Source organism: Eupeodes corollae, chromosome 2, assembly GCF_945859685.1.
Source record: "Eupeodes corollae chromosome 2, idEupCoro1.1, whole genome shotgun sequence".
In the NCBI taxonomy this organism is placed as follows: domain Eukaryota; kingdom Metazoa; phylum Arthropoda; class Insecta; order Diptera; family Syrphidae; genus Eupeodes; species Eupeodes corollae.
Window position 1 is genome coordinate 127,634,053 of NC_079148.1, and position 26,849 is coordinate 127,660,901.

The 26,849-nt window shown below is 32.3% G+C and overlaps 1 protein-coding gene across 2 annotated transcripts in view; it reads right to left on the reverse strand.

The window, feature by feature from the left end:
- Positions 1-1,021: 1,021 nt before the first annotated feature.
- The window catches only part of LOC129945332 (BAI1-associated protein 3), a 169,719-nt gene continuing 143,891 nt past the window's right edge, over positions 1,022-26,849 (reverse strand). For both annotated transcript variants that reach the window (XM_056055002.1, XM_056055003.1), the window contains exons 6-11: positions 22,198-22,513; positions 14,124-14,633; positions 13,547-14,020; positions 5,508-6,894; positions 5,086-5,332; positions 1,022-4,644 (exon numbers count right to left, since the gene is read on the reverse strand). In XM_056055002.1, coding sequence (XP_055910977.1) covers positions 4,553-4,644; positions 5,086-5,332; positions 5,508-6,894; positions 13,547-14,020; positions 14,124-14,633; positions 22,198-22,513 — 3,026 coding nt within the window. In that variant the 3' untranslated portion in view covers positions 1,022-4,552. The remainder of the gene's footprint in view (positions 4,645-5,085; positions 5,333-5,507; positions 6,895-13,546; positions 14,021-14,123; positions 14,634-22,197; positions 22,514-26,849) is intronic.

Consider the following 26,849-nt stretch of genomic DNA (forward strand, 5'->3'; position numbering starts at 1 on the left):
GGTATTTTGGTATAAGGTTTGCTATTTGCTTCCTTAAGCTTATATTTTTCAATAAGTTTTTTTTTGTAATTTGGTTAAATATCAAATAATATTTTCTCGTCAGCATTTTCCCCAGCTGTTTTAACAGTCAAACAAAAAACGAGCTACAACTTTCCAAATCATTCAGTAAATCTATTAAGTTTCTGTTGAAATCTATTTTGGAAAACGTCAGTTCAAGTCCATTTTCGAGAACGTCAAAAACGGCTTATTTTGATGTTTTATCATAAAAAAACAGTTAAAATGTCTACCAAACTTTTATCACGTCTTTTTAACCATTGAGCTTGAGCGAAATAAATTCATAAGACCTCACATCACCTAAAACAAAGTTTGATGTGTCAATATGTCTGAACAGTTCTGCTTTTAGATAGAAAAAAAATTGTTTTGGATTTAAATTCAGTAGCGTCCAGACAAAATAACACATTAAATGATATAAGCCAATTAGACATTCATCAAGAAGAAGATCTTTCAACGCAACTACTACAATCGAACATCGTCAGATAATTGTTTTTAGGCCGTACTACACGAATGTGAAATGCCTTACCACATTTTGTCTCATAGATGAACAAATAAGACTTAAATTATCATTACAAAGACATAAGTTTAACTCTTTCGACAAAAATCTAAAAAAATCCTGGGGAAGGAACAATCATTAAATTAAATTAAAATAAGAACACATTTAGTTTGAGTTTCAGAATTTTCTTTTCTTTGTATTTTATTTTTATTTGATATAATACTTTTTTTGTTTTTTTTTTTTTTTTTTTTTTTTTTTTTTTTGGTTTTTGTTTTTAATAATATTCACATTTATCATATATAGTATATTTTATAATAATGTACAAATAAATTGGTTTTATTTTTCATATTTTTCTGGGTGCCAGTTTAAACAATACATAAATACTTTAACATAACCACAATTCTCTTTTTAAATTCAAATATTTTGCAATAATATTTTATTTTTGTATAATGATAGTTTTTCTGTTTTAAATATTAATAAAACTTAACTGTTCACAATTTAAACAATATTGCAGGTTTTACATTTCAATTATTATTGTTTTTTTTTTGTATAACATGAAGCATACACATTTCACGAGTTTTGTATTGTTTTTAAAATGTTATTGCAAATATTTATTTAAACACAGTTTTTTGTTTTGTAGTATAATAATGATTGGTTATTGTTGTTTGTTTGTTTTTTCTTTTTCTTTTTTTTAAACTTTTCTTTTAAAGATAGTGTGTGTACATGTATAGAAACATCTTGATTAAATTTTCCCTAATAAATTTTGTCTATATTTATTTATGTATGTAAGTATGTATTTCTTTGTATATAATATTTTTAAGTTTTTAGTTTTACATAAATCCCTTATTTTGATTTTTGGTTTTGTTTTTCTTTTTAGTTATTTTTTTTCGAAAAAATAAATATTCGTATAAAAAGGTTGTTTTTGGTTTAAAAAAAATGTAAAATAAAGTTTTTGTTTTTTAAAAAATATATTTTTATTAAAAAAATTGTAGTTTTGTTCTTTATGTTTCTTAAATAGTGTGATTATGTTTTCATTTCAGGAGGGTTTCAGTTTTATTACTCAATTGAGTAGGTAACAATGTTTAAGCTAGTATTGGTTGTTGTTTTGGTTAAAAATAAATAGTTTTGTATTTTTTGTATTTTAATTAATAAAAATGTACGTGAATAAAGCTTTAAAAAAATGTACTGAGTGTGTTTTATTTTGGGTCAAAAAGTGAACACTTTGGAGATCCTTACATCTTTAAAGAATAAATGAATAACTATTGGCCAGAGTTTTAGAATATGAGCACACTTTTTATCCCAGTTATAAAAGCTCTTGTGTGCCCCAAGGTTGCCATTTCGGTCCTATTGTAGAAGATCATATGCGATGTTGAAAGAAAATTTGTTTTTGCATAGTACACAACTTAGGTACATCACGACTTACCAATTTTTATTTCTATGACCAAGCAGAGTTTTGAAGAATAAGCTTCGTTTAAATTTTATCCAAAATGTTCACTTCAATTTTTCCAAAAAACAAAACACTTAGTTTTAGTATATTTTGGATGGTTTGTTTTTGTTTTTGATTATACAAGGTTTGTTTTTTTTTTTAATAAAATATATTTGTTTGTGGTGGTACTTGTTTTGATTTATAGTAGTTTTGCTGTATAGCTATGTTTTTGGTACATTTATTTAAAAAACATCTCATTTCTATTTAAATTGTATTAAAGTTTCATTTTGCTTTGTTCTGGTTATTTATTTCTTACTGTTTTGGTTTTTGTTTCTTCTGAACTGATAATGAAGAGACAGATTATTTATTAGTTAATTGATTATCTATTTTTTGTTAAGTATATTTTACACATTTAATTTATATATTAATATATAAATAAATAAATATTTGTTTGTATAGTAAGCCTAAGCATTTTTATGGTATGTTCATGTTAAATATTTATCATAGAGATGAAATATTCGCCCATAATAAAAGGTATAAAAAGGTGTATTTTATATAATAATTTAATATGCATAGATTGTTCAAGGATGTTGAAACACTTTTTAATTAATTTTTGTTTGCCTAATTCTTTGTTAGCAAAATTTAATTTAAAATCAAAATTTAAAATGTATACAACACAGTTCATCAGTTTGGTATTTTAAAAAAAGAAGTCGATAAAATTAGAATAGTGTTGAAAAATGGAAGGAATTTTGAAAATAAGGCCGCCTCTCATAGCTAACAATACCATCACTGTTAGTAAAATCAAATAAATGAGACAGAGATGTTAAATAGCCCAATTCTCAATTTAAAACAGGATTTCTTTTAAACTTTGACAGCTGTTTGCATCTGACGTTTCAATTTGTAAACATTGATTTTCTTAAATCACATATGTGATAAATTTATTACAAAATGTTCCTGTCTTGTATAACTGTCAAAACTGACAGATAACAGTTTTTTAAATGAAATATGATTACAACGAGTTACGGGAACATATATGCTGTTTCAACTTAATACCAGGTAATCCTCTAGCTGAGGAAAAACGGCTCAAGGAACCTCCGAATTATTTTATGAATAAATATTTTCGGACTGTTTGCTTTCACTTTTTGAATGATCCAAACTGTTTTAAAAGTTATTTGGTATTTCAGCATAACTTACAAATATTTTTTATAAGTTACAAATTGTCAAAATAATATTTTTAAAATTTCCTTAGTTCAGTTGTGGTTACAATCATGAGACTATGAAATAAAAATGCTGCTGCCAGATGATTCTTTTACGAAGATTCATTCTTATGTATATTTTATAAAGCACCAAAGAACGTTGTATAGAGGCCACACTAGCGAATAGTCCATAATGATTGGGTTACAGATACATTTACCGCCTGTCAAATAACTCACTTCTCTTTTAGCTACTCAGTTCCACTCGCTCCTCTATTTGAACTGACTGACACTAGCTGAACTGACTTCGAAAGAAATATCGAGTGGAATCAGCTTTAATTGAAAAAGCTCGTTAGAGTTAGTTATTCGCTATCAGTTACTCGCTATACAGTACTCGCTATCAATTACTCGCTAATTTGACCTAAGTATAGAGTACAAATGGAAGCAGTTGTCTTTGAAGTTACTTTTCCAAAAGTGTGTGTTAGACTTTATCAACTTTAAAAAATAGTCTTTGTTTTAAAAATGAAGACAATTATGACATATTTTGATTATTTTGATATCTGTTTTTTTTCTTTTTGTTTTTACATTCAATAGTTTTATATTTATTATTATTTTATATATTATGTAGTAAGAAAGTATAAAAAGCAATGATTGATGGAGAAGATAGATTTTTCATGCTTTTACAAAAATAGTTGTTTGTTTTATTTTGTTTTTAATTAATTATTTTTATTCGTGTATAATTTTGTTATATTTTTATATTATTTTCCAATGAAAAGATGTGCGCTAGTGAGAAAAATTGACGGCGATTTATTCACAAAAATACATTAATAAATGTACATTTAATATAATATAATATTTATTTATTAATAGTAAAAATATCTATTTATTTTATGATAATATTTATACATTTTATAATAATCTTAATAAATTAGATTTTAATTTAGCCATATAATAGTTTTTTTTTTGTTTTTCTTTTAATTTAAGTTACACAATATAAATATACAATTTTGATAGTCTTTAATTCTTTAAGTTTAGGTTGTTTTTTTATTTTTTAAATAGTTATAGAAAAATTGGAAATTAATATTTAAAATTATAAGTCTGAAATTCGATAGAGAGATTAATAATGTTTTTGTTTTAAGTTTTTCTCACAGTTAATGTTAATATTTGTTTTTTATTTAGCCTGATTGTAAAATTAAGTTATAAAATAAATATTTGATTTTTTTTTTTGTTTGTTTTGACTCACCGCACACTTACAAAATTGTAGAGGAAAAGAATAGAAGCTGTTAAACAATAGGTACATCATCATTCCAATAAACAGCATAGAAACAATAAGTTTACGCAGCTTTAGTTTTTAATATTTTAATTTTCACTGTAATTTTTTGATTATGCTGAAAGTCGTGCTTTTTGTTTTCGCACAAAATCTATCGCTTGTTTGTCCAAGGCTCTTGATTCCAAAATTTGTAGTATAGGGTGATCTGGAATTAAAAAATATAATGTATGTTAATAAACACTAATAACTTCAAAATATTAATGGTTTGAAAATTTTCTGTGGAATAGTCACATTTCAACTTAAAAAGAATTGTCCCTTAGTTCGTTAAGTTCTTTTATATGTTTTATTCGTTACTTGTTTTCCCCTATTTCGTTGTTTGTTTTTTTTTCTAATTCTCGATTGAATTAGTTGGTTTGTTGGATTCGTTAGTTCTATTATCTATTTCGTCCATTCAGTCGGATTTATTAGTTAATTTGTCTCATTCGTTCATTTGATTGTCTCATTCGTTAGTTGAATCTTTTTATTTAATTTGTAAATATGTTCAATTCATTAATTTGATTTTTGTTGTAAACTTTTCCTTGAAATTTGCCGAAAATTTCAAAAGTTGCAAAAATCGGTTGCAGGTCTGTATTAAAAAAAAACTTACTTTTATCATGTTGTTGCATCAATGCTATATCCATCTGTTTCAGTCCATGGAAATTCTCAACGCTCGTTGTATATTCAGCTACCCCGGGTATTGTTCCCAATGCTAAAAATGCCTCACCAGCAAAATCATTAGCCGTGAGAACATCATGGTCCATAGCAGTAAATGCAATCATAGCACCTTCCGTCCGACACTGTTCCAGCGTTACCGAAAACTCAAAACACTCATCAAAAACTGGATTCAGGGTTTTCTGCAGGGAATCAGCAAAAATAAAAATTCAAAAAACGAAAAAGTAAAAAGAAATATGCAAAAATATATATGAATTTCATAAATCAATAGAAATCCCATCTTCAATATCTGCCACTATGCATCTACTTCTACATCTACACTACGCTACACCATCATATGGAGAGAGTATAACCCACCTTATGAACATTTGTCTGCTGTTCCGTGCAATGAGCAAACACCCTCCTTGGAAGCAATTCGATTATGACAAAAGGATCACTGAAACCATTTGGATCCAACGGAATGATATCCCTCGCGTGCAGCACTTCCACACACAGCGAATCATGATTGAAATACGCCCGAACCGATAACATTCCATATGGCCCCGGTGGCATGGTCATCAGCTGCTCCTGCAATCTTTGCATGTAGAACATATCGATTAGTTTTTCCGTTTCGGTCTTATGGTATTGCAGACGTTGTTCCACCCTCCAGAATTCGCCCGAATGCAAATTCTCCATCGAGAGTCCCAATCCCTCAGCATGAAAGAATTCGACAAGCAGTTGCAGGGCTTCGTACAGTCTGTTGTGAAAGTTTGATGGCTTATCGCCTTCGGCTCCAGTATCCATTTGACGGGAGAGCTCACTTAAAACGGTGCTCCAGATGAGATTCAAGGATCGATTGAAGTTTTTGGTTAGCAAAGCGCTATTTAAGGCAGAAAGGTGGACATCGAGATATTCGAGAAGGGGAACGATAGCTTGATTGGCGGGTAGAGAGTCCGGGGACCAGGCTAAATGAAACACAGCTTTTTGAAGGGGAACTTGCATAAGAGGAGCTAATTTCGAGAGAACCCTCTCAGCACGGGTCTCCAATTGGGCTAGACTAGATTCTAAGAGGGCCTCGGCGTTGTCGTGCAGAAGTTGCCCATCGGGTCGGAATTCGGAGAGTGATCGACGAACGTACTCCAAATTGTTGACCGTCACGCACATATCGTCTGAGCAACGAAAAGGTCCCTGCTGCTCGTAATAACCGCTATCAGCCAAGGCCTGGTGTATCAGATCACTGTAGTGCATGGCCGCCGAACAAACAACATCGATGAGTTGAGCCTCAAAATGTGGGGCCGAATTGTAGTCCGGCCACTGAAGCATCTTCCAGAACTCTTTGACCTGATAGAAACACGACGCTGTATCGATTGACGAAGTACTGTACCGAACTATTCGTTCGCCCTCGCAGATTTGGTCCATCGATATGGCTGCTCGCACTCTTTGTAGTGCCCTTGTCTTGCTTACAATCATCCAACGTTCGACAATCGGGATGAACCATTCGTGAAAGAGTTGCAGGGCTAGAGGTTTTTCGGGAGGCTGTGGCATCACAGACAGGTGCTGCTTCAAGGCTGAAAATTCCTGTAGGGCGAGGAATAGCTCGAAGGGTCGTATATCGACTGGTTCTTTGTCGCCTTCTAAGACGGTGTATTGGTTGAGACTAGGTACACCCGGAACTTGTCCAGTTTCCATGCGGCTTAGGACTTCTTCAGCTAGCATGGCATCGAACTGCTTGTAGATAATGCTAAAGTATTGGATTCCATTGGTGCTGTAAAAAAGTTTCAATTAGGAGCTGTCAAAAATTTAAACTCTAAATGGCATTCAGAGGCTTTTGGTCTTTTAAATATTCAAGAAATTAATAGACCGCTTCAGATTATTGGGGTCTCCATCAAGACCTCATTTAAAAGCTTTAACATTCTGGGATTTTCCTAATCGGAATAATTATCCCGAGATTCCTAAATGGTCCTAAGCCATCCCCAGAAACAAAGACTTAACCGAACTAAACACTAAAAATTTCTTCTCCTCAAACTTATCCCGAGACGACTTATAGTCTCCAAAGCAACCTATTATAATAACCGTTACCGTTATGAGTCCAATAAAATTCTAAATTAAATGCTCTTTAACATTTCTATTCTCTTAGAGTCCGAAAAAAAAATTAATAAAATCAAAAACTGCTTCCCTGTCGGAATGCTTTCATTTATTATTCACTCTCATAATCCGCACCCATGCCTCAGCTTATGCCTATGCCAACAATTGTTGGCCCATGAAAATTGCCATCATGAATCTAATTAAAGTGCCACAAAGGTGTTGTTATAGAATGTCGGATAGTTTGCCTCTAGGTACCACCTACAAACCTACCTACCTTGGCCCATTGGCGTGATTTGGCAATTTATGAAGTTAACAGGACTAAGCAGTCCCTAATAGGACTATAGTTGTAGGGAGAGGCAGAGGGCAGGATGAGAGGCTCTGTCAAAATTGTTATGCTCTACCATGAAGGCTAGCCAAACGTCTGAAAAATATATGTACCATTATGAAATCCTTTTCAGCTGCTCCTGGTCTCACCTTATGTCACATTTTACCCTTTTCGATTAAATGTTTCATAAACGCACATGCTCACCCCCTATCCAGCTATAAAGAGCCTTTTAAGCTCACGTAGAGCCTTCTATACCTATGGGTAGTTCTAGGTATGTCGGGAGGAGAATGAAAGTTTCTTGATTTGATTTCCCAGACACGAGTCGATGACAGGTTTCATAGCACAGCACAACACAGGACAAGACAGGACAGGGCAGGCGTTATGCCGATGTATAAAGGGTATACAAGTTGGGAACGAGAAATGTGTTTTACCCACTCTCATAGGGCATCAGTCAATGAAAACCTTTGAAGGCCAAAGTCCTGAAGCCAAAATGAAACACACAAGGCACGGAGAGGTGACGTCGTCGTCGGTGGCGAGTATAGAAGCTAAGAAGGCTTGATAGAGATACCCGTACACGAGTATAGGTTGCAACCAACAACTAAATTATTCACAAACATTATGGTTTTGGATCCGAAACTCAAACTCAAACTGAAACCGAAACACGTTGGCACAGATTAGGCTTAAGCTTTCCTTTTAGACGAAGATAGAAAGAGGGTTTGGAGTATTGTATATAGAAATTGATATCCAAAAGTTAATGGTAAAATCCCTCAAAAGGGCCTGGATAGGATTTAATAATTATTATTGTTAATAATTAAACTTTCGGAGCCTATCAAAAGTTACAGATATCGGGTTTCCCTTCTCTCTTGATATGATGCAAAATGTCGAATAAATTTTGGAATTCAATGGATTTACCATAATGGAATTTGTTGAAGAATTCAAGAGTTAAAAAGGCATTAAATTGGGTTTTTTCCAACTTCACAGTTCACATATACCCTCTTTTATATTCTAAATCCTTAGGTGGAAGTGTAGATAGGGGAATTTTAAATACATAAGACTTGTTGTTTTTTGTTCGTCCTTAAGGAAACTCAATTTAAGGAGTTTTCCTAAACTTTATTGCAATGTGCCTTAGTTCTGTTACTCGACTCGGCTCGTCTCGTCTCCTGTGTGCTTGAAATACAGGCTTGTAAATTTAAATTTTAAATTAGGAATTTTAAATGAACATCTTGTCGGCGTCTTCGTCTTCGTCGACGGCGTCGTCTTCGAAACATCTTGCCTGCCTCGCCTGTTCACCAACATTTCATCAGTTGCCATAGATCAAAGGCGAAAGGTTTGTTTTTTCTGTTTTCTTTTTCTTTATATTTCTTTTTTAAGAAGATGGGAAAAATATTTTCTTTTACATTTCGTATGTTTTCAGTCCGTCGTAGGTATAATGGCACACATATAAGTTACCTATCTAGAGAAAAATCGATATTTTGAAAAATTCTTCAGACTCTTTTTTCGGGGGTTAATTTTGCTTTTTTTGGGTGACGAAATAAATAAAGGTGACATTATTTAACCCCATGTGGTATAATTTTCCATTTGGTATGTTTTAGAATTGTATACAAAATTCAAAATGAATTTACATCAATAAATTTTATGTAGGTACCGAAATTTTCGATCCTATATGGAAAAATAAAGTCGGCATGTGTGAAATTTAGGTAACTACATTTTTTTTCTTAGCTTTTATCTGAAAGACATAATAAATTGATTGACATAATGCTAAGCTTTTTCACTCCACTTGCCATCCTTTTTCGTTTAAGAGTTTCCTTTGTTGATTCGATATTGAAAATATGGTTATATAGGCTTGTAGAAAATTGGCTATATGGAGAGAGCAGCAATATCTTGAAATGCGCTTAGACTTCTTAACACACGGAAATAATTTTTGGTGAAAAATGGAAGTGAATGTAAATTGTACTTTATTACACTTGTGAAGCAACAACGGTTTTCAATTTCAATTGGCTCAATTTGACTTTTTAAACCCTGTCATTACCAAATTTAATTAACTACCGAAAATCATCCCAGATTAGTCATATTATAGATTTACTAAAAAGACAAACCATTTTTTCGATCCAAATTTAAAAAATGGAAGTGAAATTTGTGACGCTTGATGTTCTGGTTCTCTTTCAGGCGGCCTAGCTTAACGTTAAATTATTTTATCTTACAACAACTTAACGGTTGAAGAAAGGTAGAGAAATAAGACGGACATTTAAATCAAAACACCTCCCAACGTACACTAAATACATGTCAAACAGTCGTGTATACCAGTGTTACCAACGAACATATACATTTAAAATCATTCTTACAATGAGTTTTAAATGACATAAAGTCCAGTCAATTGTCAAAAGTGACAGTTTGCTATTTCGTATTTTTGTTTTAAAATTCTTTCACCTAATACACCCATAATTATGAACTTTGTTTAACTTAAATGTATGCGATATTTAATGATGTGAAGTTCAAGAAAATTAAATGTACATCCTTTGGAACCGATCAAAGAAATGTAGAGTAAAGGAACAGACCTAAAAATTATAACATTTAACTATTGAAAATAATCCAAAAGGAAAAACATTTGTGGTTCCATTTTCTATGATGGCAAACATTTTCTTATGTTTCAATATTTATTGTATAGGAAATGAAAACACAGATAAATTAAAAATTAAATTGAACTAAATATGTAATTTTGAATTGGAAAACTATTTGCTATTAGAGACATGGCTGTGCTAATTTTTCAACAGAAATCAATCAACATGTGATTTTAATAATTGGTTTTAATTTATTTAATTAAAATATCTACTCGTTCGTTCGTTCTACTCGTACTTGATTTCAAAAAAAACTGAGATATTAATCTCATAAGAATGTCATTGCTTTGACACGATTCTATAATTGTTAGCTTGTTAAAAAATATAGATATATATAGTAATGTATATACAATTCGATTTTAACATAAACGTCACTTTGTTAAATATGACATTTTTATTGTAACTTCATCAAAAGTTAGTTTTATTTAAGAGCCATTTTGGTTTGTTTTATTGAACATTTGTCGTATATACCAAAATGGGGTAATGAGATTTATTTCCACCTGTCACTTTTATTTTCAATGCTTAAAGCTGTATTCACATAAGAGCTACCAACGAATGAACGAGTATTCGTCTATTATGACATTTGTTTTACAAGGTTTGATTTTTTTCGTAATAAAAGATGCACAACAAAGACTAGAATCAATTTAATTTATAGCTTAAGGGCCTTGCACATGAGGGCAAACAACAAATGAACGAATGGACGAACAAACGTGATTTAACACAATTCAAAAAGTCAATTTCAAACAATGACATATTTAAATTATAAGAAAAATATTGACACTATTGTTAGGATAATAAAATTTTCATTTTGTTCTTTAAAACAGGAACATTTTGGAAAAACAGTTTGGTAGTAACGAATTGCAGTGTGGTTGCTACGATCTGTCAAACTCTATTCGCGTTCCACATACCATCCACACTGCAACGAATAAATTGTTCACGCGCAACATATGACGTTTTTCTTTTTTTAGTTCAGAGCAGAGCTCGAACTGTCAAATAAATAATTGTGTTTCTTTTTGAGCTCTAATCGTTCAGAGCTTCGAATTCGTGTTTCTTTTTTAGTTCTTAACATGTTCAGAGCACATCATCGTCAAAACAATAAAAATGGCGGAAGAGGCTAGTTGCTCTAGTGTAGAAGGAAAGATAATTTAGAAAAAATGAATTACATATAGCATTTTTATGAATCAAATTTATTTCAGGAGTCAAATGGACTAACTCTATGACTGTTTTATTAATTAATTTGATTAAAGAAAATTTTGAACGCCTTCAAAGAGACGACATTTAAAATCATGACAGTAAAGTGCTCAAGTTGTTTCATAATTAAATCAGAGAGCTCTGAACATACTATGCTCAGAAGTCTACTCTCTCTGCTCGCTCAGAGCTCAGCTCTGAACTAAAAAAGAAAAACGCCAATAGCCTCAACATTATACCACTCTTGTTTTGTTTTTGTGTGAAAGATCATGGTTATGGAAAATATGGTGAAAAGGGTAATTCAATTCATCTAATAGAAATAAAGCTAATGTAAAAAAGTCAAAATATGCGTTCGCAGTTCGTAGCTCATGTCCAAGATGCTTAAGAAACACACAATCATTTTATTCGCTGAAGTGTAAATCGCGAATGGAGCTTGACAATACGTTACAATTAAATTTCAATTCACGCAGGACAATTAGTTTGCTTAAATTTCTCTTGTTTTTACTACCTCAAGAATAACTTAAGCTATGTTTCTACCCTTTTGTTTACAAAAACCCTTGTTGACCAAATTTCACTGGTTGGTAATGAAATTTCATATTTTCCATTGGTTTTGAGGGCCTTAATTCAAATCTTACTTAAAAATTAAGGTAAGGTTTGGGAGACATTACATTTTAACATTCGAAAGAGCACATATTCATAAAAAGTTTTTTGAGGCTATGTAAATTCCTGAAGCAGCTTTTTTTGAATTAAATACGTAATGGATTTTAAAATGTATAATCCCTAACTTTAATATTGAAGAAACATTCATAGTATTTCATAAAATTACTAATAACTATTCTGCTATTCATTTGAAGGGAGTATGTGTTTGTCGGTAATATTGCGCAGTATTGTTTTATGCACCTGAACGCATTCATTTTATACAGTTCAGATCCACATATGAAATGTAGCGGATTATTCATTTGACGTCTGGTTTGTTAATTGTTGTTAGCAAAGTGTAACTAAAAACTATTTTATTAATTCATTTAGAATATTTGTTTTATAAATAAATGATTATTAAAATTTGTAGTGGAAGAACGACATATAAGGAACATTCCATCCAACATTCAAAGATTGTCACATGAACAGCTGTTTACGAGAATGTCAATTTTTTTTAATTGCTTCAAACGCTGTTTACGTGAATGTCAAATTGGTTTGGGATAATGTAGTTCACTGACGACAGATAGTAGAATGCAAAGGCAGTGTGAAAGAGAATTGAATAGGTAAATCGAATATACGATTCACGCGAATATCAGAATAGGACTGTTTGTTTTTACAATTTTTAAAGTTGCATATTCGCTATTCGAATTCAATTGGGTATGAACTTTCTTTTTCTCCAGAAAGAAAGCTTACATTTGCAGACTAGTGTAATTGAATTATCTCATATAAATTAAATTCAATAATGCAATTGATTTATTTAATTTAAAATATTTTCTTACAACTAGGATAGAAGACAAAATGTTTTGTATGCGTGGTGTCACCATGAATTTAAAACAGCCGATCAACAAAGGGTTAGGGGATAAGTTGTAGATATGATTGGTTTTTTTTACTTGTTATTGAACCAATCGTTATAATTTTTGATAATTTGGTTGAAGCTATCTTTGAACATTTCGTTCATTGAATCAAATTTTAAATTGTTCATTGAAACCAAAACTAAACCATAGAAACACAAAAAGTTGGAACGATTGTCTTACGAATAATGACATCAAAAATAAGCTTGATCTAAATAAATCCTTTCTCACTTTTTGTTAAAAACTGTTCAAATCATAAACTTTAATTTAAATGGCAATCCCATGTGAAACAAATAATGGAATCTTTAAATTCACATGTTCATCAATTTATAAGATAAAATTAATCCCGCATTGGCCTTCCAAATTGCATCAGTCAGGTACAGTTTAATTCCAACCCCACAAGTCCCAACCAAAACCAAACCAACCCATCGAATAAAAGTGAGATGCATTGGGTTTACGTGCTGCTTGAACACAAACGATTAATTAAAGCAGAAGCACAATGTCTTCTTCCACAAAGACCACACCACAAGAACATACCATCAAATTGTTCCTATATATATGTATGTAATATGTACCTACCTCACCTACAAAGCTATCTATCTATGCCACTATCTAACGTTGGAATGCACATATCTATACGGTTTTATCTATACTTACGTATCGAAGAGGGCATGATAGTAGGTAAGTCCCAGTTGGATGTCAGCTATGAGGGTGGTTGTGAAATTGACTAGAGGATTTGGTGAGCGCTGTGAGTCTCGCAAAACCATTTGTCCCCATTGAATGGAGCCCTTCCGCAACGAGCCCACAATCTCGCCTCGCACACCCTTATTGAACGGGCAAACCTGCCGGAATGCCTTCATTGAGCCCAACAGACCCAGGCATCGCAACAGGAATTCCAATCGAATCAACGAGGGTGGATGCAGCGACGGGAAGATGTCTCGGTGTCGCCGGATTTGGTTGAGTGACCGCTCTACCATGCTTGTCATTGCTTCGGCCAACCACTGCTCCAGCTCCCGTGTAAGTGCCTCTTGATTGGGTTGGTTCCACAACTTGTCCACATCTATCAGCAGCCGATGGATGAACTTCGGATCGATGGGTGTGGTGCGGTTGAGTTTAACGGCTGCCACAAACCTATATACACAAATTTAAACACAAGCAAAGAAACCACTCGAGATAATTATGATAAACGAGAACGTGATGTGTGCCGTCGCGCCTGCTGCCGCCACCGACTTACCTCGCCAGAGCACAATGCAGCTCCACCAGATCCGCCTGCACTGCCATCTGATGTAGGATGGTCAGAGCGGGGCCGGGTAATTCACCACTCCACGTCCAAGTGGGCTCGTGTGTGGACACTTCGTGTGCCATGAAGACCATTTGTAGCTTTTCAATTTTGCTAATTTCGATTTCGTTGTCCTCCTCGGAGGTGCCATGATCCTCGCGCGTCGATAGCCACAGTTTCAAGCGTATTCGCCCCTGGACTGTACTCCGTTGACTACGTGCTTCCAATTTAAACCAGCCATCGAGTCCGGTCGATGGAATGTCGGCTATAGGAATGTTTACAGCCCCCAGGAAATCATCCTGTGAACCTTGACGCGCTGACTGACACACCTGTTTAAAGAACCGCCCCAGGCCACGCACACCCCGAACCTCGTTGAGGCGGGACACCGCATCCATGACACAACTTTCGTCATCGTGGTCCCATATGTCTAGATGGAATGTGTCCGTGTTAATGTCATCGATGTCACTGCAATAGAAAATTGATTTAAATTTTAAACAAAACAAAAAACCATAGAATAAAAATATTAGTTTTAAATTTTGCACAATGACGATGTGGAAATGTGTGTCGTCGTTGGTCGTCGTGTGGAAAAAGTGTTTTGAATAAGGATTAGCAAATTATTCAAAGCTTGATTGGTTTGAATTTTTAACTATTTTTTTCTTTCTCTATAACTATAGTTTTTGATGCACATGGAGTGAGAATAAATTCATTCACGTTCATAGAATACAAATATACTATACTTTTAGTCGTTAAAAAATACTCTGACATAAAAGCACGTATCGTTTTATGGAACACTCAATTTAGATTAATGAAAGATTGGGTAGTTTATTAGAACGAGCAACGAGCATGTGTTTTCCAAAGTACATACAAATGGAAAAAAAAAGATTTTATTTTTAAAACGACAAAGGCGTGAATCATTAATAAACAAACGAGTTGTATTATTTTTTAAATAAAAATTCTAAATAAAATTTGAGTTCATGTTTTATTATTCCATTTATTCCATTAAAAGTTGATTTAAAAAATCGTTCTTTTGAATTTTGAGTGACACTGAAAAATGCTCTCAAAGTTCATATCTTCTCTGAGCACCAATTTCAACACTTTAAGGCTAAATTAAGTTATTGCTAAATTTCCGGTAGATATTAATTCATCCCGAATTTCTCAATGAGCATTTATATACGTAGATCTTGGAGAGACAAAATATTTAAAATCACTATTCCTTCAGTGTATAGATATTGAATATTTTTTTATTTCCAAGACCGTTTTTGAAAAAAAAAAATAAGTGTAAGATTTATGTTTTTTATAATGGCACCAAAACCTTTCCTTTATTATTATTACTATATTATTAATTTAAAATTTAAATAACTACATTAAGTAGCAATCGCTATCAAGAACAACTCGAATTTTTCACTGCTTGACCCTAGAGTTTTATTGCAAAAAAATTCTTTTTGACTAAAAATTTCGTTGGATTGGCTTTTCAGTAAAAAATATAATCCTCTTTAAATTATTCTTGTACTCACACAAATTGATTTCAGAAACTTCAAACCGTATCAATGTTTTCTCTTGTGTTCTCAAATCTAAGAGAAAATCCCTTAAGACCATTAACTTACATTTTAGTTGCAAATACTGTTTTCGAAATTTATTAATTTTAAAACCATTCTTGTTGACTTTCATCAAATGACATTTAAAACATTTTTCCAGAAAAAAAAACGATTCCAGAATAAAGTTCTGTCACATGTGTAATGAAAACAAACAGGTATGACATTTGACTGTTTTGATCTATCTCAGGCTTGTTTATCAATAGATTTTTAATAAAATCATTAAGGTGTGATTTGTGAACACGAAATTATAGCAATACATTTTTGAAAATGATATTTATCCATCTGTTATTTATTGGAATGGTAAAACAATACTAATTTTTAATTTTATTTTATTACAAACTAGAGGACCCTACAGATTTCATCCTGCCATAAAGATTTGTAATGTGGCAGTTTTTGTTCCAACGTATTTTAAAGTCATGGCTAAACATTCTTCTGTGAATAAAAAATAGTTAAATTAAACATATATTGGAATTTAAAAGTAAGTAATAGCTGTATTGTTAATCATGTGAATCTTTATTATTAACAGAAATCAGTTTTATTATCATTACAACATTTTTTTGTTTGATTGCTTGGGGCATAGACAAACAAATCTGATGGTTTTTCAACACGGGAACAGGCAACATTGACCATGTGAGAAACAGGGGTTTCTTAGATTAATACCATAAAGACTTAATGATTGTCCCTAGGACTTGCTTATGGTCACAGCAAAAGCAAGCCACACTGGAAACTTTACTCGTTTAAACTCGAATCATTTTAATGCACAGTATGAGAACATCTTCTCCTTTATTCTTTCCTTTGATTACAGTTGCTTCTATCACGTTGTTTAGAATTTTTTTATTACTAACTGTGTACCGTTGCAAAGACGCGTTTGGTTGATATTTCGCAATATTATAACTATTGATCCAACCTTTATTTAAAGTTTGTGAAGTGACAATCCTGGAAAATCCAGCGAGTTTAAAAATTCCGGTGGATAGTTGGCTACATCGTATTGGTTAGTAGCCGAATCAACTGATTTATATATCCTCGATCCGCCTGTTATTTGTTCTTAAATTTTGAAATTTAATTAATTTCCGTCTATGTTTTTTACAGCCAATATATTATGTAGCTCGTTCGCTCAACCAATCATGGTTTCTGTAATTTTGAGAAACATCTGGACAAACCTTCTTAATAAGTTCACCGTTGAATGCGTTAATTGACAAAAATGTTGATGCTGAAAAGCAGGCAGTCGAAACGTCTATAGAAAATTTGTCATTGAGTTGTTTAGAAAATATGTTTCCAGATTGGGCATTTTCCAACTCAACTCGCATATTCTTATTTAAGTGAAGTACTTTGGCATGTTTCCATAAATTAGAGGACTTTAGACATGCATTGATTTCATCAGCTTGAGTTGATCGGCGAAGCAATGTTTGAAGAAAATCTGGTGCTAATAAAATAATTGCACCACCAAATCTGTTATTATGGTTTCGTAGATCTTTAAAGGTTCTGTCTAAAGCCTCGAAAGATTTGTATGTGCCATTCATCCCAAACAATCAATTTACATTGCTGCAAAACCTTTGCCATTTCTTCGAAATGCTGCTAATTGAAGTTTCATTGCTTTGCATATTTAACGGCAATGTCAGTGCTGAATGGACTGTTTATGGACCACCTTCAAGGAAAGTGGCTGCGATTTCCGACGAAGCGAGTGCAAGTGCAATTTTATTTTGTGAGCGAATTGTTGCTAATATTAATGAAATCAAAAAAGGTATTTCCTGTCCCACCAGGTGCATCTGAGAAAAAAATCCCTCCAATTTCATCATTTCGTACTTTTATGAGAGTATCGAATATATACTTGTTCATTCAACAGTGGAAGATTTGTTTGAATTAATTCTTTCAAAGTATTGAGATCATACAGTTTTTTGAAAGCAGCTCGATTAAAAATTGCGCGATAATTAGTTGAATGCGCTTCACGTGTTTGTGACATCCGAATTATTTCACGTTTAATTCGGTCATTACGTTCTGGTGCAGTACGATTAGATCAGTAATTAGCTTGGTTTGTAGCATTTCGGGTTCTTCTACCTAAATCAATTCGTGTTATAGGAGGCATATCAAACATAAATTATTTTGTCACTAAACATTAGCTAAACACTGCACAAAACAAGATATACGAATTTGTTTCAGTCGCTTCTTATTAGACGACCCGTACCAATAATACCCGTGGCATGATGGTTAGTGCGATGGACTGTCATGCGTGATGTCTTGGGTTCGATCCCTGCCTATGCCACCTAAAGTTTTTTTTTTCACGGGTACTGACTCTTGCGAGGAATAGAAAAATTCCCCAAGAGTAATTCTTGTCATGAAAAGTGCTTTCTCAAATTTGACGTTCGGATTCGGCTCAAAACTGAAGGTCCTTTCCATCCCTGACAACAGTACTCGCAAACAGGAATATTTGAGAGTTGTCAATCACTAGGCCCTATAGTTCTCAAACGGACTGTTACGCCAGCCAATTTATTTATTTATTTATTTTTAGTGTCAAATCGACATCAACACCTATTATTTTAAAATTTGATATGACTGAAGCCTAATCCTTTAAGCCCACTACGTTTTAGTTAGAAAACATTTGTATGGAAAAAAGAAAAGGGTCGTTTTTATGGTTTTTCGCCGTATAAACCATCCTTGAAGTTCAACGAACATTTTAAACAAAGAATTGGCCAAAATTGGTCCAGGCGTTGTTGAGTTATGTGGTTGCCAACCAATTTTGCGATTAATTTATATATACAAGATTCTCAAGCTCTATCGCATTATGGGAAGTTATGGAAAGTTTTATGCCTATCAGTATTAAAGTTCTTCTGTTAAACCCTTTTGAGATGACTCATTTTAACATATCGTCAATTTTTCTCACTCCTACTAAATACATAAAATGAGGAAAGTATTATTTTTTTTGTTTAAGTGCGAATGGTACAGTGAAAAATTGTCAATATCATCCCCTAGTTAACCGGAAGTCGGTCTTGCCTTTGGGCTTCCTGGTCTATTACATCTCTTCATCATAATCCCAAGGAAAACACGTGAGCTAGAAGGACCAGCTCACTAAAATTAAACGCTTATTTTCATTTACTATATATTTTTCGACGCATAGATTGCATACAGTTTATGGTTGTATCGTCTCCGGAATCGTCTTTCCACACCTATGTAGTTAAGGGATCAACAATTTCCTGCATGACTTTTCTCTCGAACGCATCTAAGAGGTTGGAGGGCATTTAATTAAGCAGGTCTCGGATTTATATGTTAGTACTAACAGAATCAACTAAATAAACAGCTGCAGCTTTGACTTCAATGTAAGATCATGAGAGGTCAAAATAAAGTCCTTTAAATTTAAACGTTGGGCTGGCGTTTACGATATTAATATACGACACACACTTATAACTTTCCCTTAAAACTTTTAAGAAATAAATGTTTATGTTTCTTGTAAAGGGTGATTTTTAAGCTATTATCTTTTTGGCAACACTAGTTCAAACAGCTGATGCATGTTTCGTGTTTTGTTTCGATACTAAAAATCTTCAGTTTGGTCTTAAATTTAACCAAACGAACAACGCTTGAAAATTATTGAATTTTATTAGCAAAATGTGTGCTCTGTTAAGAAAGTGCATCGCGCGCTTCTTACATTTTATGGTCAGTTTGATCGACCCATTGAAACGGCTATTCGAGCTATTGTGACTTAATTTCGTAACAAATTTACATATTTGGACATCAAACCATAAACACACTTACGTAGAGTGCGAACTGAAGAAAATATCGCAGCTGTATCGGGCAGTTTTAATGGTGACCATCAATTATCGATTCATCGCCGCACCGGTGTTCGCAGCTATTGGGCCTCTGTTACTCAACAACTTGGAAAATTTTGCGGAAGGATTTAGGTGTGATGCCTTTTAAAATACAGCTGGTGCGAGAATTGAAGGCGAACGACGACGTCCTTTAACGTAAAATTTTTGGTCTTTTGGAAAGTTGGCTGAAATCCACTTTATTACAGAAAAATTGTGTTCAGTGACGAAGCGAAATTGTCAGAAGCATTGCAAGAACTACCAATGCATCTACAAAAAGTCACAGTTTGATGCGGTTTATGGGCTGTTGGCATGATTGGACCGTACTTCTTCAAAAATGATGCGAATCGTAACGTAACTGTGAATGGTGAGCACTAATGTGAGATGATATTCAACTTTTTTTGCCCAAAATGCAAGAGCTTGCCTTTCATGACATGTGGTTTCAACAAGACGGTGCCATATGCCACACTGCACGCGCAACAATGGACTTATTGAGAGGCGAGTTCGGTGAACATTTTATGTCTCAATTGCCTTCTAGATTATGCTATTTAACGCCTTTAAACTTTTTCTTCTAATAGCTTTTAAAAAATCACTCTTTATTTAATGTTAAAATATTTTATCCAATAGTAAAAGACATCAAAATTAAACGAAACTGGACTAAGAAAATTTTATGATGAGGAATTCCGAAATCTAAATTTTTGAACCCTGCGTTTAGAGTGATGAGAGATAGTAGAAGTAATAATTCTGTCTCTGCTTAACCAAGACAAAAATGTTACAGTAACCTCAACTTAACTCCAAATTTGTCAAAAGGTTTTAAGATAAAAATGATTTCACAAGAAAAAATAATTTCAAATAGAGTTCTTAGTGAAATGTGTCCACGTCCAATCTTTTACATTTAAAGCCACTATAATTAAGTGAAGAAAAACAAATAGTATGCAGAACGTTGTGCTTTAATAAATTAACGTTCTTATCTTGAATAGAAAGTCATTAAATCTAATTTAACGCTAGAAATCTTAACATCGAATTGAACTTCTTCTTTTTCTTCTGTCCTGGAAAATCACTATCTGTATTAACTGACACTTCATTTTAATTAATCGCAATAAAAACACAATTTTCCATTTGCCATCTGTTCCACTAAAAATAAAAAAAATATAAATATATTGAAAAACATCCCCTGCCTTGTGCTATTGTTGATTAGAAAACAAAACAAAAAACTATGGATTCTTTCTTCGTTTTTCAAAGCAAAGCTCAATTGAAATAAAATTCACATTCAAGAGAAAAGAGTCTTGTTTCTTTTGTTTGTATTGTTTTTTGTTTCACTATCTCTTTCTAACTTGAGTCTCGAATATAAATGTGTGTACATTGTATACTGATCCTGCATCTTGATGAAAAGAGTATTTTATTCCAATCAATTGATGTAATCCAATTAAGTCTTCTGGCACATCAGTGTTCTGAATAGATATCCTAGAAATTGGTTCGATTTCAATTGCTTTCCATTCAATGCGCGCATTCACAATCTACACCTAGACTAACCTTCCCTCCTCGTCGCATCGTATTGGATGCTTTGGAGTTTTCTAATTCGAAATTAAATCCTATCCAATTCAAAAGATACACCAGCTTGATGTTCAGGTAATTTCCAAGTAACTGACAGTGACAGGGACGGCAAAGGACACGACACGACAGGACAGCACAATACCTACCTATATTGATTTGAAATTTAAATAAATGTGATTGACAAAAAGTCAAAAAACAAAGCTACCAGATGGGCTACCTTTATATCTCATTAAATCATCTGAATTACCTGTGATCTCCCCTGCTTAAAATACAAAAAAAAACAACCCCTATATTATGTACCCTAAATCGTATGGCTAATATGAAAATGCAATCACGTCTCATCAGATATACAATCTTTATCCACTAGTCGTCCAGGAACCCTGAAGAAGCAGAAGCAGAACCAGGAACAGGAAGGATAACAAATTAAGTTGAAGTTTGATGTTTTATTCCAAATGCGGAATGATTACGGTGATTTGTTTGGTTTTCAGGACATCACATTTCTAAATCTAAATCTAAGCCAATATAAAGGTTCTTTAGATTGTGTGAGATATGAGTCTAAACAAAATGGCTGAGTATAATTTCCTGCAACTGAAAGTGACATATCTTCCAGCTTCTTTACGAATAAGTTTATAGGTAAGTGTATGAGGGGATGAGTTAACGCTTTCTATTTCTATTTTTGTTATCCTGCGAAATTGGCCTGTCTTTGTCTGTCTCTTTTTCACTCTCACTCTATGGTTTTCTATACATTTTCTCTTTCTTCCATATATTTGTTTGCTTCCGGTTGATTTGCATGATATGAAAGCTACGTCGCAGCAGCGCCACCGGTGTTCGAATATATTAGAAAGAGGATTTTAACGTATGCACACAGAATCCACAGACGACACAGGCAATAAATTCCATCGAAAAACATCCCTCAGATCCTAGACCACATACATTAGTCCCTGATGCATACAGTTATGTATGTACATCTAGATCCTGCTTTTGTAGAAAAGAAAAAACGACCCCCACTACCAACATACAAACACAACCACAAGAACCCAGAACAGATAGGAAAAAAAGAAAAACATAAAAAGGATAACAACTTACAATTTAAATTTCTCGTTCCATTTGGGGCACAACGTATGCGGCTTGATTGATGTGGCCCTTATAAATTTTGCAGGTACCGGTCCACCTAATGAGTCCCTTTGTTCTCTCCTGGCTGTAGCCTCCTTTCGTTTAAAACTCAGGCGAAAACTGTGTTTGCGGTGTGTTGGAGAATCTGTATTGTTGTCGAAACCGCCCATTCCAGTGCCAAGATTAATGTCCGACGAAAGGGTCCTTGGTGTAGGTGGTAAGGGTTGTGGTGATACTGGTGGTCCTCCATCTGGTTGAATTCCCAGCATACAATATGGATCACTAAAGCCTGTAAACAAAAAAACATAAAGTAAAAAAAAGGTTAACAAAAGTTCAAAAAAGAAACAAAGAATAAAAACAAAACACATAAACGAATTATTGTTCACGAAATATTCATCATTTATTATTGTTTTCTTTTATTTGTACAGCTGTGAGGATTGGAATAATTTTTTTTTGTTTTAATCTGATCTGAAATAAAATAAATACTTTTCATCAAGAGTCATAAAGTGAAGTTTATTGTTGAAAAGGGAAGAGAGTGTGTCTACTTGATTGTGCAAATTAACGTTTTTATTGTTTATATGAAGGTTTCTTTTTTAAGCTGTTCGATGCATAGAAATCTATTATTATTGAAGCTTTCGTTGTTTGAAAAAAGGTAAAATATAATATTTAGATGGTTTTTTTCAGAACTTGATGACTTTTTTCACCCTGGCCCTGATAGAGTACCATCATGTGTTTTAAAAAAATGTGTGTCTCATTTATCGTACCCTCTGTTTGTTTTGTTCAATGAATCTCTTAGAAACTCAATTTTCCCACTATTATGGAAAAGTGGCTTTATAACTCCGATTCATGAAAAAAGGGTCTAAGAATAAAATAACGAATTACCGGCCGATTGCCAAAGTTTCCGTTATTGCCAAACTATTTGAGTCCATTATCTGTAAGAAGTTATCCTTTAATTGTAATTCAAGTTTATGTGAAAATCAACATGGTTTCGTCCAGAATAAATAAACAATTACAAACCTACTTCACTTCACTTCTTTCTGCCTTTGACTCCTTCGAAGATCGTAAGCAAGTAGATTGCGTATTCACAGATTTCAATAAAGCCTTTGACAAATTGTGTCACAAGACTTTAGTCCATAAACTTAAGGCCTTAGGGTTTAACGACAAATGACGTCTTATCTTAAGAAAAGAAGTTATATCGTTATATTCAGAAATGAATTCTCCGACCAATTTTACGTCAAGTCTGGTGTTCCACAGGGTAGCCATTTAGGTCCTTTGTTATTTATCTTATATATAAATGACATAACATCCGTTATAAAAAAAAACTCCTCCGTTTTAATATATACGCTGATGACATTAAAATTTTCAAATCTTTAGTTCAATTAATGACTGCTCACATCTTCAAGAAGATCTTCATAGTTTTAGGGAATGGTGCAATACAAACCGACTTTTATTGAACATTGACAAATGTAAAACTATGTGTTTTACACGCAAAAAAAACAATTATAGATTATAACTATTTATAAGATTCTTCCTCCTTTTGTAAGCTTTCCGTTTTCTCTGATTTAGGTGATATTCTTGACAGTAAATTTACGTTCTGTGACCATTATAACTTTATAGTTAAAAAAGCTAACAAGATTCTAGGTTTTATTTAACGTTTTTCTCGTGACTTTCGTGACCCCTACGTCTTAAAACTTCTTTATGTATCATTTGTCAGGCAAATACTCGAATACGGCTGTGTTATATGGGCGCCATACTATTCAGTCCATATTGACAGACTTGAAAGTGTCCGAAAAAGATTTGTGCGTTTTTGTGTTCGTTTTCTTCCGTTTTCCCAAATATTCACTCCACCTCCTTATTCTCAGAGACTTTTGCAAATAAACCTCCCTACACTTTCACAACATAGACAATTTCTCCAATTTTGTTTTATTTTAAAATTAATTAATGGTATATCCACAACAGCTCTGAATCGTCTAAATTTTAGCTATAGTCAAACTAGCATAAGAAGATACCTTTACGTCCGATCTTTAGCAGAACAAACTATGGTATGAATAGCCCTTTAATTCAATTGATTTCAGTCTTCAATAAATTTTATAATTTAATTTTATCTGTTAATGACAATGTTAAAAGTAAACAATTTAAAGAAAGCTTTTTTAATATGTTATAGTATTTATTTATTTCTATGTTGATTAAAATTTTAAATTAAAAATTATGTAAATAGCTATAAGTTTATAATAACGTTAGATAATCAACGGATTAAATAAATAAATAAATAAATTGCCAAGCTTTTAATATGATTTTAATTTCATTTATTCGTTCCTAAATGTTGAAAGTAAATTTAATTTTTTGGGCCCCTAGTTTTTTATAGTATTTATATTAAGACCAGGTATGAAATGGAGAATATTGGTGCATACTTAAGTAAAAGTCGAATATGCCCCAGCTTAGACAGCTGACGCTTTTGGTCAAGCAATCTCATAAAATTTGACAAAAATAAACAATGCTAAAAATAAAATGGAACAATAGAAAAACTAATTAAATTTTGATATTGTGAAAATATTGAAGCTCTCAAAGAGGTAAATAAATATTGTGATTAAACCCCTTAACTCTTTTTTAATTGTGACGTATTAACAAGATGGCATATACGAACATGGCACTATTACAATCGATTACAATTTCGAACTCAAGGTTTTAAAAGTGGTTTACGCGACTCTGTCTGCCTGACCTTGCCCCTACATTCTTCGCCATTAGGTCAATTGGGTTCGAATTTGAACATTAATGTTCTTAGCAAATTTGCGTTACTTTTTATAGTTTTTTAACAAAACAAGTATATCATGCCCCATGCACATTTCGAATTTTAGATTTTTGATTTTTTTTCCGTCATTCTGTTTCTAATTATTCTCAGTAGCTTATAAATTGATTTAAATAATTTTTTTCTGAGCAAGCTCTTATATTATTTGATTCTCAAATATGTACTATTTATTTTGGATTTTTAAAAATAGATTCTACTTTTTTTAAAGCCAAAAATAAAATTTAAATAAACACGTTTACTTATTTTTAAAAGAAAATTTTAAAAAATCAGTTGAAAAAACCGATATAACGATTTTTGAAAACAAATTAATAAATTCACGTTTAGCATTGGCATGTGTACAAAACATTAAAGATATAATTTGTAAAAGGCAAGGGATTTACGAAATTTGTCATACAAAATATTATTAAAAGAACCTTCCCTGTTTAAGGCTTATCTCGTTTTTAAAGGTGGTTGGTATATTATAAATGCATTCCTATAAGAAAAAAAAGGGACTGGGATACAACCCACACTGATAACTTCCCATCCCGTCTGTCGATCTGTCTTGTTTAAAAGGTTTGCAGGTTTTCTAAAAAAAATTAATAATCACCAGCAACATTTTGCATACGATGAAATAATTTGATTTCAAAATCTATTTTTATTAACAAGATTTTTAGTTGAAACCCAATTTCTACAAATTTTAGTAGCATTTCTTAAAAGTTTTCATTTCTTACACAAACAAATACAAATTGAAGGAATGAAATTAATTTGAAGTCAATGTTTTCTATTATTGACGAGATATCAAGAACAGGACATAATTTTTTACCAATTTCGCGTGATATTTACTGTACATTTTATTTTTGTATGAAAAAAAAGACTGTTGGATTTTAATAGAAATTAACTGAATGTCGAAAGTTATATTTTCTGTGAATAAAATTAGTCTGAAGCCAATATTTCTGATTTTAAAAAGATATTTGAGTGGAAAATCAATTTTTACGAACTCTTAGTAATGTTTTTTAAGGTATTTATTTTTTGTTAAAAAACTGTTAATTTGGTTTTTCTCAAAATTTTACTGAATGTTGACAACAATAATTCTTATAAGATAAAATAAGTTTGAAGCCAATATTTTTTATTTAAAAAAAGATAATTGAGTCGAAAATCTATTTTTACCAGCTTTTATTAATTTTTTGTTTCAGTTTTTCATTTTTTGTAAAAAAAAACTGTCTATTCAATTTTTCTCAAAATATTACCGAATGTTGTTATTTTCCGTTTGCAAAAAGTTTACAAAAGTTTTGGAGATAAAATCATTTTTTATTCGTAAAATTGTTATTTTTTTATAAAAAAAGAGGCTGGGATGCGACCCACACTGATAACCCATCCCGTCTGTCGATTTGTCTTGCTGAACATTTCTCTATAATGTACTCTTATCAATTTTTACCAAACTTGCGTACTATTTTTTATGAATAAACGGACTGTTGGATTTTTATACAAAAAAATAACTGAATATCGAAAACAATATTTTCTGTGAAATAAAATAAGTTTGAAGCCATTATTTCTAATTTTTGAAAAGATATTTGTGTCGAATATAAATTTTTACCAAGTTTTATACATTTTTTTGTAGGGTTTTATTTTTAGAAAAAAAAATGTCAATTCGATTTTTCTCAAAATTTGTACTAATATTGAAAACAATATTTCTTATAAGTAAAAATTAGTAAGAAGCTATGATCCCAAATTTTTAAAAAGATATTTGAGTCGAAAATCATTTTTTAAAAACCTTTGTTAATATTTTTTCGGTTTTTAATTTTTTGTAAAAAAAACTGTCAATTCTATTCTTTTCAAAATT